The 19,999-nt window shown below is 42.6% G+C and overlaps 1 protein-coding gene across 1 annotated transcript; it reads left to right on the top strand.

Moving 5' to 3' along the window:
* The first annotated feature begins 3,719 nt into the window (after positions 1–3,719).
* Positions 3,720–14,398, top strand: LOC117848306 (lysine-specific demethylase JMJ705). The gene is made up of 7 exons (XM_034729654.2): positions 3,720–4,761; positions 7,760–7,838; positions 7,938–8,005; positions 8,734–8,884; positions 9,192–9,868; positions 10,958–11,608; positions 12,344–14,398. The coding sequence occupies exons 1-7, from the start codon at positions 3,915–3,917 to the stop codon at positions 14,113–14,115; spliced, it is 4,245 nt and encodes a 1,414-aa protein (XP_034585545.1). The 5' UTR covers positions 3,720–3,914; the 3' UTR covers positions 14,116–14,398.
* Positions 14,399–19,999: the final 5,601 nt, after the last annotated feature.

Raw genomic sequence — 19,999 nt, 5'->3', positions numbered from 1 at the left:
AACACACGAACAACACACCCAACCGCTTGCTTACATGCACCCCGTTGTAAGCCTACCGCACACTCTGACTTAAGGAACACGAACTCTCATCACGAACTGAGTATAAACCCTTTTCTCTGAGTGTGAGCCATCGATTTGTGAGGTGAGCGCGGCGTGATTCACTAGTCGGCAGTATGAAACACCGACACTCGGTGTCTAGATTGATTTTATTTTTCACTCTTGACTTGTTAACACATACTTCCTCCATCCCAAATTATTAGCCGTTTAGATTCATATAGATTTTACTATGCACCTAAATATGTCTAGATATGTATAGTAAAAGGTATAAATCTAAAAAAAATTCAAAACAACTAATAATTTGGGATGAAGTGCGTACATAGCAATGTATAGAGAAAAATGATGGTGGGATATTTCTAATTCATGCGGGATGAATATTGTCGTGGTGAACAAACAACTGTATGGGTGTTCAAATACATAATGAGAAGCCACGAAATAATGAGTGACAAAGACTTGCCGTTTCAAAGGCCTCATGTTCCTAATTTAAAGATAGGCTCAAGAAGAGATTTGAAAGAACAAGCGACAAGCGCTAATTAAAATTTTAAACTAGATAAATGGCATGTTCTAATTAGTAGAGGGGTGGATTATGCTAGAAATGCTTACATCTCGAGCTTGTAATTCGTGACTAGTGTAGGAGGCAACACCGGGGACAGGAGAGGAGCCGGTCTGCCAGGGTCTCGGGAGCGCGCGAGGGATGGGTCCCTCAGGCCTGTTCGCTTCAGCTTATAAGCCGACTGAAAAGCTGAAACGGCTGATTTGTTGTGAGAGGAAAATACTGTTTGGTGGCTGATAAGCCGACTGAATAAGCTGAAGCGAACAGGCCGCTCGCGTCTTGGAGGGTGGAAGCTCAGGCACGAACGTACCACGGTGCTTCTTGCACCAGAGGGCGGCGGCACCCAGCCCGGGCCGTCCACCCACTACATGTCCGGACGTGGTTAGCGAAAATTAGATAAAAGAAATTCGGATCGACCTAAACCCGTCTACACAATTAATTTTATTTATTTTTCTATAAAAAAGAATGGGAAGTCAAGCCACCCCAGGCTTAACCCAGCCAAAAGCTCGGCACACAAATTTTCAACCCGAGGAGGGACGCTAGCATCTCATGAGAGAGATTAGGGAAGGGGAAGAGAAAGATCAAGAGGTGGGACCCACCTCTTAGGATCGGCTCGGTCATATACAGGACAGGCCTGATCTCGTCCCACCCTGAGACCCACCTTAGGACCAGTTGGGCATCATGCACTTTGGGTGCCCTTATCAATACATAGCATTCATTACATGCTTATCATTTATTAGAAATAGAATCACTCTACATGTGTCCCGACTAGTCTCTAAACTATAGCCATCACCATCGCCTTCTTCGAGCCCCTGCCTTTCCTTCTTTTTGCTGTGATTGCATCTCTTCCTTCCTCAAACTTAACATTTCATTGCATGATCTCCACCCGTACCATAGAGGGGCGCTGGCATCTCATGAGAGAGATGAGGGAAGGGGAAGAGAAAGATCAAGAGGTGGGACCCACCTCTCCAGACCGGTTTGGTCATATCCAGGTAGGGATGTTAAAGGGTCCTCTAATTTAGCCTAGCAAATTTATGGATCGGGCTCAATAAGAGTCGGACCATAATATTATATGATTTTGAACTAAAAGTAGATAGGGCTGAGTTGGATTGTGAAGGAGGCATGAGGACCATGATCCATTACCACCTTTATATACAGGACAAGCCTGACCTCATCCCACCATGAGGCTCATCTTAAGGGCAAGTACATTACTACACGTCAGCGGTCTTATAGGTCTTCTCATGCAGTGCCACGTAGGATTTTTGATGATGTGGAGGAGAGAGAGCGAGGAGAGAGAAAGAGGTCGTTGCTTCGCGAAACAACCACCTCATGAGCTAAATTGTAGGACTACGAGACAACTTAACAACCATTGTACGAGTTATTGTTGCCATGCAACTCATAATATTTTATTTTTCTTATGCACAAATTAAGGAATTATATACCACTACCAGACAACTTATAGGATAACCTATTGTACAGGTTGCCTGTTAAATCGTCTCAACTTATAGGATAACCTATTGTACAGGTTGCCTGTTAAATCGTCTCAAGATTACATGTCAATGCTAAATCGTCTCAAAATTACGTGTCAATGCATAGACCGCCTATTAGACGACACCAATGTACTTACCCTAAGCCTGGTTGGGCGTCATGCACATTTAGGTGCGCTTATTAATGCATATCATCAATTACGCTCTTTCTAAACCTGGTTTCTAAAAGCGTGTGCCTGACTTCATTTTAGAAATGCTTATCATTTATTATATCAATAACTCATAGCATATCACCCTATATCACTCAAAAAATCAGAATAGCTTGTTATTGAACATATTATTTTTGTGGAGACAAACTATCACTTTAAATGATAGGAATTAGAATCACTCTACCTCTATTAAAATATGTGCCCCGAACAGTCTCTAAACTATAGCCATCACCATTGTCTTTTCCGAGCCCTGGCCTTTCCTTCTTTTTGATGGGATTGCATCTCTTCCTTCCACAAACTTAACATTTTATCGCATGGTCTCCTCCACCTGTACCATACATCTACTAGCATAATCGTTTCATGCGAGCTTAGAATCGAGATCTCTCTATAGATTCACCACGATACCATTTTCTATTCAATATATTACTTCTCCATATCTCTTGTAGCCGAATCACACTCTACTATTGATATCGCTGCCAATTTCTCAATGTTACATTAAGATACCATCTTCTTTTCAACATACTCCCTTCATCCCAAATTATAGGTTGTTTTAGCTTTATTAGATACAAAACGACCTATAATTTGGAACGGAGGAAGTATTATTTCTCCGCATCCTTTTGAAGCCAAATCACACTCTACTATTGATATCGTCGCAAATTTCCGCCGCATCACTTCGCCATCTCCCCTTAACAATCTATACTTTTAGCACATCCTCTTATAGCTAAATCATACTTTTCTAGTAATTCCGGTGCCGATTCCTCTAACTTGCTATGCTATTCATCCGCGGCACTTCGTAGCCTCTTGCTCTTCAATAAAAGATTCTTAGTCGCAGCATTAAAAAGTAGCCCCCATAATAGGGTGTTTGGGAGGAGGGGGCTAAATTTTAGCCCCCGTCACATCGAATGTTTGGACACTGATTAGGAGTATTAAACCTAGACTAATTACAAAACTAATTACACAACCCCTAGGCTAAATCGCGAGACGAATCTATTAAACCTAATTAGTCCATGATTTGACAATGTGGTGCTACAGTAACCATTCACTAATGATGGATTAATTAGGCTTAATAGATTCGTCTCGCGATTTAGCCCAGGGGTTCTGCAATTAGTTTTGTAATTAGTTTATATTTAGTCCTCCTAATTAGTATCCGAACATCCGATGTGACAGGGCTAAAGTTTAGCCCCCTCCTCCCAAACACCCCCGTCTTGCACTACAGATCTACAAAGTGAGTACTATCCACTCATTTTTTGGATGAAAGTTTTCAAAACTTGCAAAATCGCAGGTCCCATTTGCAGCTTTCCTCTATTTTTCTGTCAAAAATAGTAAAAAGAAGAAATTCCATTTCTACCCCTCCAAAGTCCAAAGAGAAAAAACAACAAAATCCCCACCCTCTCGTCTTCCCCTGTCTTTCTCTCTCCTCCGTCAGTCCCCCCTCTCTCTCCTCACTACCCCAAAGCAGCAGCGGCAGCAGGAACAGGGCAGCAGCCGCTGCAGCAAGCTCGAAGCAGTAGTCAGCGAGAGCCAATTCCCCAAATCGCCCCTCCCAAATGCGAGTCCTCGCCTGAGGAAGGCCCCCCTGACCTCTTCGTGCTCCCCGCCGCCGCCGCCATGTCGCCGCCGGCGGTGGAGACGCCGGAGTGGTTGCGCAACCTGCCCGTGGCGCCGGAGTACCACCCCACCGCCGCCGAGTTCGTGGACCCCATCGCCTACATCCTCAAGATCGAGGCCGAGGCCTCCCGCTACGGCATCTGCAAGATCGTGCCCCCGCTCGCGCCGCCGCCGCGGGAGGCCACGGTCGAGCGCCTCAAGGCCTCCTTCGCCGCCAATGCGGCCGCCGCCGCCGGCGTCGACGGCGCGGCCCCGGCGCCCACCTTCCCGACCCGGCTCCAGCAGGTGGGCTTTTCCACCAAGAATCGCCGCCCCGCGAGCCGCCGCGTCTGGGAGAGCGGCGAGCGCTACACGCTGGAGGCCTTCCGCGCCAAGGCGCGCGACATCGAGCTCCCGAGGCACGCGGTGCCGCCCAAGCACGCGACGCAGCTCCAGCTGGAGGCGCTCTTCTGGGGCGCCTGCGCCGCGAGGCCGTTCAACGTCGAGTACGGCAACGACATGCCGGGCTCCGGCTTCGCGGCGCCGAAAGAGGGCGGCGGCGGCAATGCAGCCCTGGCGGCGAGGGACGTCGGGGAGACGGAGTGGAACATGCGGCTGGCCCCCCGCGCCCGCGGTTCGCTGCTGCGGGCGATGGGCCGGGACGTGGCCGGCGTGACGACGCCGATGCTGTACGTGGCGATGCTCTACAGCTGGTTCGCGTGGCACGTGGAGGACCACGAGCTGCACAGCCTCAACTACCTCCACTTCGGCAAGCCCAAGACCTGGTACGGCGTGCCCCGAGACGCCATGCTCGCCTTCGAGGACGCCGTCCGTGTGCACGGCTACGCCGACGACCTCAACGCCATCAGTGCGTGCCCTCCCTCTTTTGCCCCTTTTACGCTTTGGTTTCTTGCATAGATGCGTAGCATTTCTATTTGAGTCTTTTCTGCTTTCTTCTTACTGGCAAAGTGAAAACCTTTTCCTCCATGGTGCCGTTGTCTATGTGACTGCACGTCCAATATGACTATACAGCACTGTGCCAAAACATGTTTCTTCAAAAGGAAAGATAAACTGAAATGGTGTCAGTGACTCCAATTGAGTCATCTTACATTTCCAATGCCGTGTAAATTAAGCAGAAACCAGTGCCCTTTAGTAATGCAAGTTTATGACTTGAGGAAATCAATGCCCTTTAGTAGGAATCGATCAATAAGCTATTTTCAGTACTGGAGGTTCTGATTGGAGTGCTGATTGAAGCTGAAAATTAAAAACTGAATTGAGCTGTGGCAGACTTGATCAGGATAGGGCACTACTTCCTGACCACATGGAGGCAGGGATGCCAGGGAAGGGTTCATACATCAGGGAAGAGTTTGGGCGTAGAAATGGGGAGACAGGAGTAGCATGTAACAGGTTTTAGGGAGGATATTTTGGCAAGAGAAGTAAACGCTGTTTGCTTACCTAACTGATCTTTACTTCAGAATGACTTGATTGAATCTTATGTCAGAGTATACTGCATGTACACGGATGTGTCCTTCAATGAGTGTCCTGTTTCTCCATGCTTTTGCAAATTGCAATGCTTTGGTTTCTTGCAAAAGAAGGGAACTTAGAAGAAGGTGAACTGTCTGTTAGCATGTCTGAACCTCTGCACCAAATGAGACATTCTGACATTACAATGGGATGTAAACCAAGCAGACATCAGTACCTTTTAGTAAAATCTATGGTTGGAGAAAGCTTATGAACTTTTGGCTTTTCTCTTTGACCAGCAAAGTCTAAGGTCAACTTTTTCTTCAGGGTACCTCTGTTTATGTAGCAGTGTGCCGAATCCTTCCAATTCAAAAGGAAAATCTGGAACGGTTAAGTGATACAATTCAATAAGGCATATCATCCTGAAGTTTGTGAACTTTGTTTCTGTTTTGTTTACTTACCAAAACATCTAACTGTTTTGTGGATGGGGTTTAGGCAGCTGCAGCTGCACAGCAATTACTGTAATGCAAGGCAGTAGCAGCACACTAGATTGCCTATTATGTATTAGTTCGTTCAAGTTTTGATATGTCGATTTGATTTGGCAGTTGAACTTTAGAGGTTGAGGTGACTCAGGAGTCAGGATCTTATCTGTGGTAGTCCATTTGTTTAGGTTAACTTGTTACAGATAAAGTTGAAATCTGTCGGTTTAAGGCAACCTAGCCCTGTAAAAAGCTACAAGTTGAAGATTCCAGCAAAACTGAATTTGTATTTGTTAGTCCAAATTCCTAATCTCAACCTTTAGTTGGTATCTCTTTGTAAATAGGAATTGGAGTTACGATGAAGGACTCCAGAATTGGAAGGATTTAGACTTAGCAGAACTACACTTAGTATGCGAGGTGTGACTTCAGTGATACTAGACATGAGGAAAGATATGTTGGTTTGGAAGGTCAGGTACTGCAAGATGGATGCCTTTAAATGTTTGGATACAGAGAGATGATGAAATCATTGAAGATGTTAGCCATACAATTAGAACAGGGTGGATGACATAGTGCCAGACATCTGGCATTCTCTATAATGAGAAGGTGCCATAGAAACTAAAGAGTGAGTTCTATAGAAGGGTGATTTAATGTTGTATGTATAGAGTATTAGGAGCCTACTAAAGCGCGACATGTTTAACGGAAATGCATATGTTATATTGTTATGTTGGATTTGTAATCACACAAAAAGAACCGAGTTCAAAACAACAATATACGTGATAGGGTAGGGGTAGCACCAATTGAAGAAAATCTTAACAAAAACACCAGTTTAGATGGTTTGAACATATCCAACGGAGGCCTCCAGAGGCACCTGTGCATAGCAAGATCCTAAGGGATGACAATTATGTAAGGAGAGGCTGGGTCAACCGAACCTGAAATGGGAGGAGGTGGTAGAAAAGGAACTTGAAAGGGTGGAATACACCCAGAGAATTGTCCTTGGATAGAAGCCCATGGAAATCAGATATCCATGTGCCTAAACCATGAGCTGGTGCATAGCAGGATCCTAAGGGACGACAATAATTTAAAGAGAGGCAGGGTCAACTGAACCTGATATGGGAGGAGGTGGTAAAAAAGATACTTGAAAGTGTGGAATACACCCAGAGAATTGTCCTTGGATAAAAGCGCGTGGAAAACCGCTATCCATGTTCCAAAATCATGAACAAGGTTTCACATCCCCTGATAATTTTACTATTATTCACGCCTTTTGTACTTTTTATATAAGTTCTTTTTCCCACAGGTGGTTCATGTTGGCCATTATCTCTAGCCTACCCCAACTTGCTCGGGACTGATAGACTTTGTTGTTAGTTGATCCCGCTTTCTAATGCCCTAATTCCCTTCGAGCATGGTGTTTGGCCCTCTTCTCTCTGTTAGCTAACCAGATTTACAATTAATTCCATCACCCCTCTTGCCATGCCATTCTTTCATGACCTTTACTGACAGATGAAACCAAGTGGCACCTACCATACTGAAACTAAAATTTCAGAAGATTAAGTGAGGCAATTGAACATTTTTAAGAACTTAGAGCACTTTTATTTTCTGTTTGACATGAGAAACTGTTTACTTTGGGCTGAGGCATTTTGATTTAGACATAAAGATGTACTAGTTTTAGGTCTCCCTGTATGGTGATTGATCGTAGGACTTATATTTCTTCTTCAGATTGTGTAGTGGGCATGTGATTATAAGAATTCTTGACGGCTGTAATTCTTAATTCTTTTTTCACATGATTCTGTTGTGTAAAATTGATGTTTAACTGAAATAACGATTACGCTTTTTAAAGTAACTAGTTTAGGTATTACTTTTTGTATGAATGCTTCAATTTTCTTAACTCTGCAGAGAAAAATATGCTGATGGCTTGCTTATCTCGTGCAGTGGCCTTTCAAACACTAAATGAGAAGACAACTGTCTTGTCTCCTGAAGTTCTTCTTTCTGCTGGAGTTCCTTGCTGCAGGTGTTACTATGTTTCTTAACATTATTTTCTTTGGCATTCATTCTTGGCCATTATTTTGAGTACTGGGTATAATGATTGATAGATACTTCTCCAAAGCAGATTGGTACAAAACCCTGGTGAATTTATTATCACGTTCCCTGGAGCTTATCATTCTGGTTTTAGCCATGGTAAACCATCTAACATGTCCATATTCATATAATGCACTTATCGGGTTACTATGATCTTCCTTGGACTAGCTATCTGTTTGCTCCTATATGTCAGTGTGATCCAGTCCTTTCACTGACTATTGTGAGGAAGAGTTACAATTTTCAGTTAACCTAAGAAGCCTTGCAATTCCAGGTCTATGATACAAAGTGTTCATGGGTAGTTGTGTTTTTTTAATTATAGTGGAAAATAGCAGTTTCATTTTCTAACTTAAAGGGTTAAATCTCTCACATTTGCACATGGTACATCAATTTTACAGAAGAGAATCACTCTATATTGTTGAAAGGATTGTGCAAGGGCTCATTGCTAAGGTGTACTATTTCATTACTGCAAGTTAACGCTATCCATTCAAACTACCAGATCTAATTTGAATAGTTTTTTTTGTTAATTATAGTGGAAATAGTAGATTCTCTTTCTAATGGAAAACACTCACATTTGCACATGGTACATCTGTTGTAATAGATAATTGCTCAAAATTGTTGAAAAGAATGAGAGAGAGCTCATTGGTAAGTTGTACCATTCATTCTGCAAGTTGATATCCATTCAAACTGCCAGATAACTGTTGCGCTTAATAGTTTGCCATTTCATGTGCGTTCTTCTGAACAGTTAGGAGTCGTAGTTCTTGTTTTGGAGTTAAAGATCACTCCTCTGAATGCAACGATGAATTTATTTCACTATCCCTGTTGCACAGGATTTAATTGTGGAGAAGCAACAAATATTGCAACGCCTCGCTGGTTGCAAGTGGCTAAAGAAGCTGCGATCAGGAGGGCTTCCACAAATTGTGGTCCACTGGTGTCTCATTATCAGCTGCTCTATGAGCTAGCACTATCATTACGTCCAAGGTGTGCCTGCAATAAATATAAGCTCAATTGTTGCTGTTTTAAAACATTTTGATTTTATAAGAACATTGGGGAGGGTGGCATCCTCTTTATATATTTTACATAGTTAATTCAGAAGTAACTATATATTTTGTCATACTTTATAATTCAGGATGTATGCATTTTGATTTAATCTATTTAAACTAGACCCATTAGTTTCAGCACAGCCTGTAAAAACTGGATATCAAATAGCAATTCTGTTTGTGTGATTCCCAGAATTATCATGTAAGTGGAAATGAATTTATTTTGAAATGACATTTGCCTTTTATAGGGAACTTAAGGATTCTCATGGTGTGCCCAGAAGCTCTCGTCTAAGGGACAAGAAGAAGAATGAAGGTGAAATAATGATCAAAGAAACATTTGTTGGAAGTGTGATCGAAAACAACAATTTTCTTAGCATCCTTCTTGATAAGAGTTCTTGTGTAATTATCCCGGAGATTAAATTTCCCCTTCCATCATTTCCTACAAGTATGGCACCTGAAGTCACTGTTAAGCAAGGGTTGATTGCTGGTACCTGTAGTATTAGCCAGAAAAAGGCTGAAGATATGCTTGCTTATGGCAATGCAATAGATGAAATCAAAGGGTTTGAAAAAATGAGCGAGTCACAATCATCAAGTGCAACCACATCCTCTGCATGTAACGGAAGAAAGCTCTATGAAACAAAATTTGGAATGGTTAACAGCAGCGCTCTCTTATTGAATTCAGAGATTCAGAGTGGAGTAATTGAAAAAGGTGGATCACATCAAGGATGTGGGCTCTTAGATCAAGGGCGGTTGCCATGTGTTCAGTGTGGCATATTAAGCTATGCTTGTGTAGCCATCATTCAACCTAAAGAAGCAGCAGTCCAATATGTAATTTCTCAGGAGTGCATGTCATCAAGTGCAAAACATGGAGAAATTATGAAATCAAATGATACCTCAAATTGGATAACGACTGTTCCTCCACAAGGTTAGGGAGCCTTGGATCTTACCTGTACTATTAATACCCTGTTCTCAACATATCCCTTTTACCTTCTATCATTATCCACCCTTCCCTGTTTCACATATTTGTTTTGAATAGTGAAATTGGTGGTACTACTTTTTGATCTGGTATATATCACTTGTCCTCTTTTATTCTTTTGGTCAAATGGTATGTAAAAACAGAAAATTCATACATGAATTGCTATTGCTGTCATTCACTTCTTGCATTATGAAAGGAGATGGATCTGCCAATTTTTCTAGTTCAATAACCCCCTCCAATAAAACTCAGATTAGAAATTTTAGAGTGCTTGAAAAAAATGAGAGCCGTCAATCCGGAATGGTGGAAACAAAGGAAGTACCATGAAGTACCTAAAAAGAAGTACCAATTTGGTGGGACCAAGTACCAAAAATAGTGAGAAATTACTATGATGCCCTTTTAATATGTGTAAATCTATTTAATTCTTTTTTGGTAAGAAGGAAGAAAGGAAAGTACCTGCAAGTACCACTGGTACTTTAAAAGCATTGTAACAAAGCTCCAGAAGAGAGTCATTTTTTGACAGTGGCACTGTTGTCAAAATATCATTGACCACCGGCTCTATTGTATTCATAAAACCCAATAATTTAGTGTATTGTTAAAGTAGTTTCCTAGACAAACCTACCAGATACGCATATCATTTTCATATAGACGATGTTAATATTCATAAAATATTATCGGTTAAACTTAAAATTGTTTGGTTGATGCATATTTTTCTTGCACCTTATTATAAATAGGATTTTCTTTTGGGGAATGAATTGTAGGGTGAATGTTTCAGTGAATTATGTTACTTGTTTCTGAGTTATTTATCTTTTTAAGTAGTTTAATTCAGTTGTAAATTTGTAATCACTTTCCTCTTATGCTTTAAGATTCAATAGATTGCAATGGTGTTTCTCTAAGGTTTTTAGGTGTTGTCTTCATACTTTGTTTGACCGAAGGCATCAGATTGCAATGCTCATGAGAATTTTTATTGTAATGATGAAGTCATTTTTCTTCTGTATACTTTGGGGGCCATGGTGTAAATATAATGGCTTTTTTCAACAGGGCATTCTTCTGAAACAGATGATAATAGAATACACAACATGAGTTCAGCCCGAGTTTCCGATCGGTGTAGACAGCTGTACACCAGCAGCACCCATGGATGCGCTTCTGCTCTTGGGCTCCTGGCTTCTGCTTATGAATCATCAGATTCTGATGAGGAAGCGGAAGCACCTGATAATATATCAAACAATAGTGCAAACAATGATGCAGTAAATGGAATTACAAATATTCAGTCCTCAGGAACATCAGTTCAGTATCAAAATACAAATTTGCACTTGTATGAAGAGGGATGTGATTCCAGAGCAACAGTATCTCCAATGAAACCAGTAGAGAATATGAGTATTGCTATGACTCAGGCTAGTATTGAAACAGATATGACCCATCTTGCAGATCTGGGAGAGTCACTAACTGCATATGATCAGTGGTCAACATATCTTGATTTGGATGATGATCCAACTGCGCCAGGTGTAAAAGCTTCTTTAAGTACTAGTTTTAGCAGAGCTAAAGGTGCAATGGAACCAGATGCCCTGACTTTGCTCAAGTACAGCAAAGATTCTTGCAGAATGCATGTGTTTTGTCTAGAACATGCTTTGGAGACTTGGACACGACTTCAACAATTTGGTGGTGCTAATATCGTGCTTTTGTGCCATCCAGGTATTTGCACTGTTTCTCTAGTTTCTGCAAAGTTCCTTGGGCATTTCCTCTCTTATTTACCCTTAAGGCCTTGTTTGGTTAATCTCCCCCCCCCCCCCCCCCCCCCCCCCCACAAAGGGGATTGAGGGGGATTTTGACTTGTAAGGGATTTAATCCCTCCCAACCTCCTCCAATCCTCTTCCAACCGAACAAGCCCCAAGTGTTTCATCATGTTAGACTGATTGGTTGCATACAGGTTTGATGATTCTGACAATGAAAAAGTATTGATGTTACTAATATATGGTGGTAATATCAGTATCAGCAAACATGAACTGCATGAAATAATTATGAAGGACAATATTTCAGTGAAAGAATTATTTGTGATAACTGATATCTTATTTTGTTTAATCATTCCAGTAGTTATCATATCATAATATTATTGACAACAAAGAAAATTAGATCAATGGAACCCAGCAAATGAGACTGAGGTCTAGGTCCCTTTTTAGGGGTTCCGTATAGTGCAAGGAGGCGGTACATCAAAATTCTCTGTGCTTCCAGATCTTGTTTTGAAATAGACCACATTTATCTTTGTTTGTGGGAATATGGGTTACACGTAAAAATAATGTTCCCATTCTTTGAGTTATCGCTGTTGATGCCTTGTTAGAGTGGACAGTAATATTTTTAAAGGGATGTCTTAATCCTGCAATCATTTACAGCATGGAATTTCTTCATTGCTAATTCACAATGCATTTGCAGAATACCCTAAAGCGGAGTCAGCAGCAAAAGTTATAGCAGAAGAACTTGGTATGAAGCATGCTTGGAAAGATATCACTTTCAAAAATGCAACAGATGAAGACATTGGAAGAATTCGATTGGCTCTGCAGGATGAAGATGCTGAACCCACAAGCAGTGACTGGGCAGTAAAAATGGGTATCAACATATATTACAGTGCCAAACAGAGCAAATCTCCACTTTACAGCAAGCAAGTACCATACAACTCCATCATTTACAAGGCATTTGCCCAGGAAAATCCAGACAGCTTGACAGATGAACGACAGCGATCAGGCACAACAAAGAAAAAAGTGGCTGGATCGTGGTGTGGCAAAATTTGGATGTCAAACCAGGTTCATCCACTTTTAGATCGTGAGCGGGAAGAACAGGATCATGACATGGTTTACAGCAAAGCGATGGTCTCTGTTAATTCCTATGACAGAATACAAGAACCATCAGCAAGATCTACTAGCCTGATCAACCGAAGCCTATCTAAAAGAGTATCGAGAAGAAAAGAGGGGGACTCTGTTGAGAGAGCCAAAAAGAAGAGATACACTGCTTCCGATGTAGCTACTTTTGACCAGCCTAGAAATTTTGATGATCATGGAAAACATGAATCAGATGGAGATGAAAATGAAAATGAGGATGCACAGAAAACTCTGCAACATCAACATGAATCAGAAAAGACCAACAAGAACTCAAGTTCTAAAAGGAGAAAGGATGATAAGAGAAACAACAACTTTTATGAGCGACACAATGACAGTGATGACCATGACTACAGGCTTGGTATAGATAGCACAGAAAACACCACAGTAGGCGACTGTGATAACAGTCCGCCACAAGGACTTGATGTTGTAAAAGTGAAATCTGATACTCAACTGCAAGGTAGTAAGAAAAAATCCAGCAAGTGCAAGGCAAGTGATGATTTGTCAAATGTAGAAAAGAGATTGCAAAAGATGGTTAAGAAAGTTAGTACTAAGAAGCACAAGAATGATAAGACAAATCGGCAGTTTCAAGAAAAGCACAGCAAAGATAACAATGTAGATTTGCTTCATGAAGATAATGGAGATGAAGCCACACAAGAAAACTGGGATGGAGTTCAACAGAAAACAAATGATGTGAAAGTAAAATCTAGAGGCAAAATGCATAGTGGTAAGAAAAAGGCCAGCAAATGCCAGACAAGTGATGGTTTGCACAATGGAGATAATGAAGCAAAATTTTCTTGTGACACAGATGTGTGCCATAGAGACAAAGCCACAATAGATAAATGGGAAGAAATTCCAAAAGAAAAGGCTGATGATGTTAAAGTGAAATCCAAGATGCAAAGCGGTAAGAAAAAAGCTAGTAAACATCCAGCAAGTGATGGTTTGCGCAATGGAGATAAAGGAGCAAAATTTTCTTGTGATATAGAAGGGTGTGATATGAGCTTCAGCACCCAGCAGGACTTGGCGTTACATAAGCGAGACATTTGTCCTGTAAAGGGATGCAAGAAGAAATTCTTCTGCCACAAATATTTGCTTCAGCACCGCAAAGTCCACCTGGATGAGAGGCCGCTCATGTGTTCATTCACAGGCTGCAAGAAGACATTCAAGTGGCCATGGGCGAGGACAGAGCACATGAGGGTGCATACGGGGGTGCGCCCATATGCATGCACAGAACCTGGCTGCACTCAGACATTCCGGTTTGTGTCGGATTTCAGTCGTCACAAGAGGAAGACTGGCCATTCCTGTGATAAGAAAAAGAAGAACAGTACATAACTTCTAACTGCTTATGCACAAGTACAGGTTTCTTCTCTGACGGCAATTTGAAGGGGATGCTAATCGAATAATTGCATCAGATTCCATTGGTTGCGGAATTAGTCGGCATTAGGAGTCTAATTCATTTCATTGTTTACTGCCTCTGTATAACAGCTGATTTTCTGTCGCTTTAGGTCGAACTGACCTGATGTTGACTGGGATTATTCCATGTCAATTGTATCGTTCTTTCGTTGGTCTGAGAAATTGGGAAGTTTCTGTTGTCAACAAGGTTAAATTTGGTGTACTTCTGTCGTTCGAAGGCATGTTAATCTATGATCAATTTCTCCTGAAAAACAAAATTGGGTAAGAATCATGTGCTGAAACCTGTGGCCTTTTCTTGACCCTTGAATTGATTATCCTAATCACTAAGGCTGGGGGGCTGCTCCAATATGGAGGGCGTCTTATGACTCCCTCTATACCCCTTCTGAAGATGCAGATGGTTCGGTTCAAGATGGACTTTTTGACCCTCGATTTGTTTATTCTAAGCAACTCGAGTCTTGGTGGGCTAGTGTCAACGGGTGCGGTCAGGAGTGCTTCCGTTGCAATCCAAGGATGATTTTTTGGAGCACTGCGCAGCCTCTTGGCAGCATGATGACAGAGTAACTTCAACCGACAATAGAGGTTTTGTTTGTCTGAGGTTATCTGAGAATCATCTGAAAATCTGAATTTAATGAGAATCTGTTGTCGAGAGAATCCGCTGGTTGGATAAGTTGGGAGTTTGGCAACCTCATTATTTGTAGTTAATTATGTGTTCTGAGTGTAAAATGACATATGTGCCCTTGTGGCTAATGATAGCTCATTTGATTCATGAGTATGAGCAAAAGATGATTTTGACAATATTTATGAAGTTTGTAAAATACAAATTTTGATAAAATAATTAGTAGTCAAGACAATCAATAGTAGTGTTTTACGCCACTTCAAACAATACCCATTAGTTGCCACATCGCCTCCCTCCCTCCTTGCCGCGTCTCGGCATCACCCGCCTGCCCACCCACAGTGTTGCGCCTCCCTCTCTCCATGCTGGTCGCGCTGCCCTGTTGGCAGGCCGGCGCCTACGCCTGCGGTCCCCTAGCCTCCATCTTGGCTGGCGTTGGTTGTGTGGTGGACAGAGGCACCGGATTTGCGATGGGAGCGACAGTAGACCTCGGTGAGGGCGTAGCCCGGGGGGGGGGGAGGGGGGGCGGGCAGGGGCGAACCCTAGCGCGAGCGAGAGGTGAATGGGAGGGAGACACAAGGCATCAGTGGAAAAGCGAAAGGGGCAGGGGAGCACGTTTCGATCCAAGGCAACTCGCGGTGGGGCACGGGTCTCACGGGGAGGTACCACTGTGACCGTGACCTGTTCGGCAGGATTATTCGTGGTCGTCCCCTCTCCCTCCCCGCACTGCATGATGACTGTGGTTCCAAACGAGGCTAGAGTAACTTCAATTGGGGATCTCTTTGGCCTCGTCCCTCATCAAGCCACTGTTCAGCTCCACATTGCTCGGGGGCTTGACAGAGGTATGTACCTAGGTACCTACCGAAGGGACCATGATACCCTAAGAGAAGGTGAGCTGGGTGTTCTAAAAACTAAGGCTCCAAACACATATAAAAACTTATTCCAATTTCTATCTAGATGTGCATCCTAGGTTCCAATCCTATAACCTACACATGGCAATTTTAGGAAAGGTAAACGAGGAATGTAAGTGCAAAAAGAAATACGGATGGTAAATGAGGTAGAGAAGGCAAACTCTCGGCACGACGAAACAGCTCATCATCACTCTCTTCTTCTTCATCACTTGAACTTGAAGCTTCACTTGACCTTAAGCTTGAACTTGATGCTTGCTCTTGAGCTTTCTTGCTCTTCATCTTCCGCCTCATCGTCCCTCTCTTCTTCTTTATCACTTTGAACTTGAAGCTTCACTTGAGCTTGAGCTTGAACTTGATGCTTGAGCTTTCTTGCTTGATGTGGAAGATTCTTGCTTATCTTCACTTTTCTTTTCCTTGTCCTTCTCTTTTTTGCTTGATGCACCAACATCTTGATTTGAGGGAGAAGGAATTTTGCTAATCTTCATGGATAGCTCTTGAGCAATGATCTTGTTCAAGACTTTTGTTGGCCTCCATTTGTTCATATCTTCAAACAAGTGGAAGTAGGTGATGATGGATGTGTACTTGTCCTTGGGAAGAATGTGGATGATCTTTCTTGTGACGTCCGCATTGGTTAGCTTGGTCAAACCTATTGCATTTATCTCATTGATAATAACATTCAAGCGTGAGTACATGTCATAGCTAATTCATTAGGTAGCATTTCAAAAGAATCGAAAGCTTCTTTGATCAAGCTATTTTTTCTCTTTAACGTCACTCGCGTCGTTGCGGAGCTCTATGAGCGTGGTCCAAATTTTGTGTGCACTTTGAAACTCATAAACTCTATTGAACACAACAATGCTAAGAGATTCAAAAATTAAATTCCGAGCAATATCATTGAGGTGCAACTTTTTTTCACCAGCCTTGGTGGGGTTATTTGACCTAGCTAGTGGTTTCATTCCTTGTTTCATCGCTCTCCAAACTCTTCAAATGAGCTAGTGGTTTCATTCCTTTCACCTCTAGGAAACATGACATGCGAACATGCCAATAGGGTAAGTTAGTGCCATTGAAGTGTGGAGGCCTACCGATATCACTCCTAACCTCTTTGGATGTCACTTTGCTCAATGGCAGTCAAGCCAAGGGTCCAAATATGAGCCACCGGCTATGATATCAATTGAAGGGACCGTGACACCCTAAGAGGGGGTGAATTTGGTGTTCTAAAAAGTAAGGCTCCAAGTACATATAAAAAACTATTTCTATTTCTATCTAGATGTGCACTAGGTTTTTCTATGTGTTGATATCTCTACCTCAAAAGAGTTTTGCACCCTAGGTTCTAATCCTATAAACTACATATACAAATTCTAGGAAAGGTAAACGCAAAATGTAAGTGTAATAAAATTTGCAGAAGGAAAATGAGGTAGAGAAGGCAAACTCCTGGCATAGCGACACGGGGATTTTTATCAAGGTATCAGAAAGCAAAGCTTTCCACTAGTCCTCATTGTTGGAGCCTCTCTCAAGGGAATACCCACGCAAGGGCATAAGCTTCTTGGTCAAGTAACTCCATAGGATAGCTGACGTGCCTTCCACACGCACAAGTGGGTCTCCATCTAGCCTCTCCTGAATGCTCCTTGCCGCTTTTCAGTTGGTTGAGCTTCGGCAAAACACCTAGGGCCTCTCCTCCCTATCACATGCACCAGCAGCCACTCCATAAATGCGGTTGGAGGATCTCGCAAGACTTACAAGCCCTGAATTTACAACTCTTGGTGCGCACAAGCATTGATAACAAAGAGCTGTGCATTGCACACTCGCCTAATTCTAGTCTAATCCCTAAAGCAATGCGCTATTAGGCCTAAACTAGCACGAATCAGACCTAAAATTATGTTAATTACCTTAATCTTCTCTTTAACACTTTGGTGGATAGAGCACTTGTGTTTATGTGAGAACTAAGCCTATAGCTTCTCCAAGATCTAACACACTTTAAATGGTCAGGCAAAGTGGTATTTATAGCCCCATCTCCAAGAACTTGTCGTTGTAACTTTTGCGTATCACCGACTGATTCGGTGGTGCGCAAGGGTAGAACCGAATGAATCGGTGCTTGCCACCTCAGCTAGCTATTGGGAAACTAATGTCTGGTCCCCACATGCATCGTCCACTGGTTCGGTGGCATGTGCAGGGCATGAATGAGTCAATGACCCCTAAGCCACAGTCTTATTCCGCCTTCCTTCATCGACTGATTCACCGCTCTGGTTACTACTTCCGCCATATGAATTGGTGAGGCCATAAATAAGCTTCGAAACTTCTAGAGCCGATTCTGAGATGAGCCGATCCTCACCAATATATTTGGTGAAGCTCACTATCATCACTGAATAGATCGATGCACATGGTGCATGTCCTTCCTTAGCCCTGCTACTATTCCTATGGTGACCCACTGATTCGGTGACTTCGCTAGTCATCACCATTTGAATCACTGAATTGTGTCGATGCACAATTCCAGCAGAATTCGCTTGAAGTCTTTGTGTGTCTTTATCTCAGCTTCAATACCATCATTTGTATGCCTTAGAATTTTTAATATCATTTAGATGCCATAGAATTTTTCTAAGTCTTTCTTCTTCTTCTCATTTTGATGGCTTTTGGAATTCATCCTCGGGACCTATAAAACACCTACAAAGGTACATCTTGCAAACACATTAGTCCCAATGACTATGTTGATATTAATCACCAAAATCATTGGCCTAGGGCTATTTTCCTTACACCTGTTAGTATAAATAATAATCATGAATAAATCTGCAACCGTATGGATATCGCTGTAGCTTTCACCCAGAAGGATTCAAGGTATTGAACCCACAAGGAATGCATGTATACTAGTTTCAACACTAATTCGTCCAAGGACAACAAGATAAAGGTTGGTGAGGGTAGAGACGATTCCTATGGTAGAGGTTCTTAGATAGGATAGCTTCTGAATCTAGCTTGCTTACTTTAGGCACCAGGTTACCCCTGGTCTACCAGGAGACTCCGACCAACGGCTTTTGAAGGACCGAAAAGGCGACCAGAGGGGGGGGGGGGGGTGAATGGGAGCCTCAAATATTTCTTTTGAAATCTTAGGCTTCTGTCCCAAAATCAAACCCCAAAACTGAAGCGAACGGAAGATGAGAGATCCACGAGCCAACTGGATGGCTGGGTGTCTATGGTGATGACCGATAACACAGTGGGACTCTCAAGAAACAACTGGAAGCAAAACCCAAAGATCCGGAAAGCAAACTCCAAAGATCTGAGTCAAAACAGGACTCAAAATGCTCCTGTCAGAAGTTCCGACCCCCTATCGGAAGTTCCGATACCTATCGGAAGTACCGGGGATCTCCCGACAGGAGTTCTCTGTCGTTTCAGCAATTTTCCCTTTGGAACTTCTGACACAGTTTCGGAACTTCCAACAGCACAGAAATCAGCCTTCGTGAGGAGAGAAGAAAAATCCAAAACTCAATCAAACGACCTCCAACAATCACAAAATTTTAACCATAGTTTCCCAACAACATAACAAACATGTTCCCAAAAGATCTCCTCAAAAAGATCAGCCAATCAAAGGGAATTAAATATCTTGTGAGGAATGCCGATTTTTCAACCCTAGAGCTTGAATCGTCCCGATCGATGAACTCGTGAGGAGTTAGATGTATTCCTTTGGTGGAAAGGCTTCACTCACGTCCTAGTTCATTTCCCAATGATTGGTTTGAGCCAAGACTCCTCAGAAATCATGAATTGAACAAAAACGTGAGAAGGGAAAAACGGGAGAAACTAAGAACGCGAAGAACTCGAGCGAGAGTTGCACAAATCGTCATCCCCCAACACAAGGAGGACACGAGGAGGTTAGGGCCTCCATTCCTGCAACTAAAACTTGGTTCAATACAATGACTCGGTGCTCAAAACATCCACGGACCTCTAGAGAGATAAACTAGAGAGAGAGAGACTAGACTAATGAACTACTAAAACCCTAGATAGATGAAGTGCTTAGAGAGGTACTGAAACAACCAGCCCCCCATCTCTATTTATAGTTCCAAACTAGTTACTAAAGTAACCCTACTACTACTACTAGGATAACTACCCAGGTAGGGGCATTTTGGTCCATCTGTGTGTTCGGTCGATCGGACGGCCATGCTTCCTGCACAGACTTGTTTCGTCTCGACGCAACCTCTGTGTTTCCGCCACATGCCTCTGTGTTCCTACTCGGAACCTCCGCCCGGGTTTTGCAGCCCAAACTTGGAAACCATCCGCCTGTGGTTTTTTCGGCCCAAAC

Source organism: Setaria viridis, chromosome 3, assembly GCF_005286985.2.
Source record: "Setaria viridis chromosome 3, Setaria_viridis_v4.0, whole genome shotgun sequence".
In the NCBI taxonomy this organism is placed as follows: domain Eukaryota; kingdom Viridiplantae; phylum Streptophyta; class Magnoliopsida; order Poales; family Poaceae; genus Setaria; species Setaria viridis.
Note: the sequence above shows the minus strand (reverse complement) of the source record. Positions and strands in the feature narration are given on the sequence as shown.

Bases quoted from the DNA above. Each gene is read 5' to 3' on its own strand.
- LOC117848306 (XM_034729654.2), top strand. From the start codon at position 3,915: ATGTCGCCGCCGGCGGTGGAGACGCCGGAGTGGTTGCGCAACCTGCCC. The intron at 7,839-7,937 runs GTGTTACTATGT...TCTCCAAAGCAG, and splicing joins GCTGGAGTTCCTTGCTGCAG to ATTGGTACAAAACCCTGGTG. The intron at 8,006-8,733 runs GTAAACCATCTA...CCTGTTGCACAG, and splicing joins TCATTCTGGTTTTAGCCATG to GATTTAATTGTGGAGAAGCA.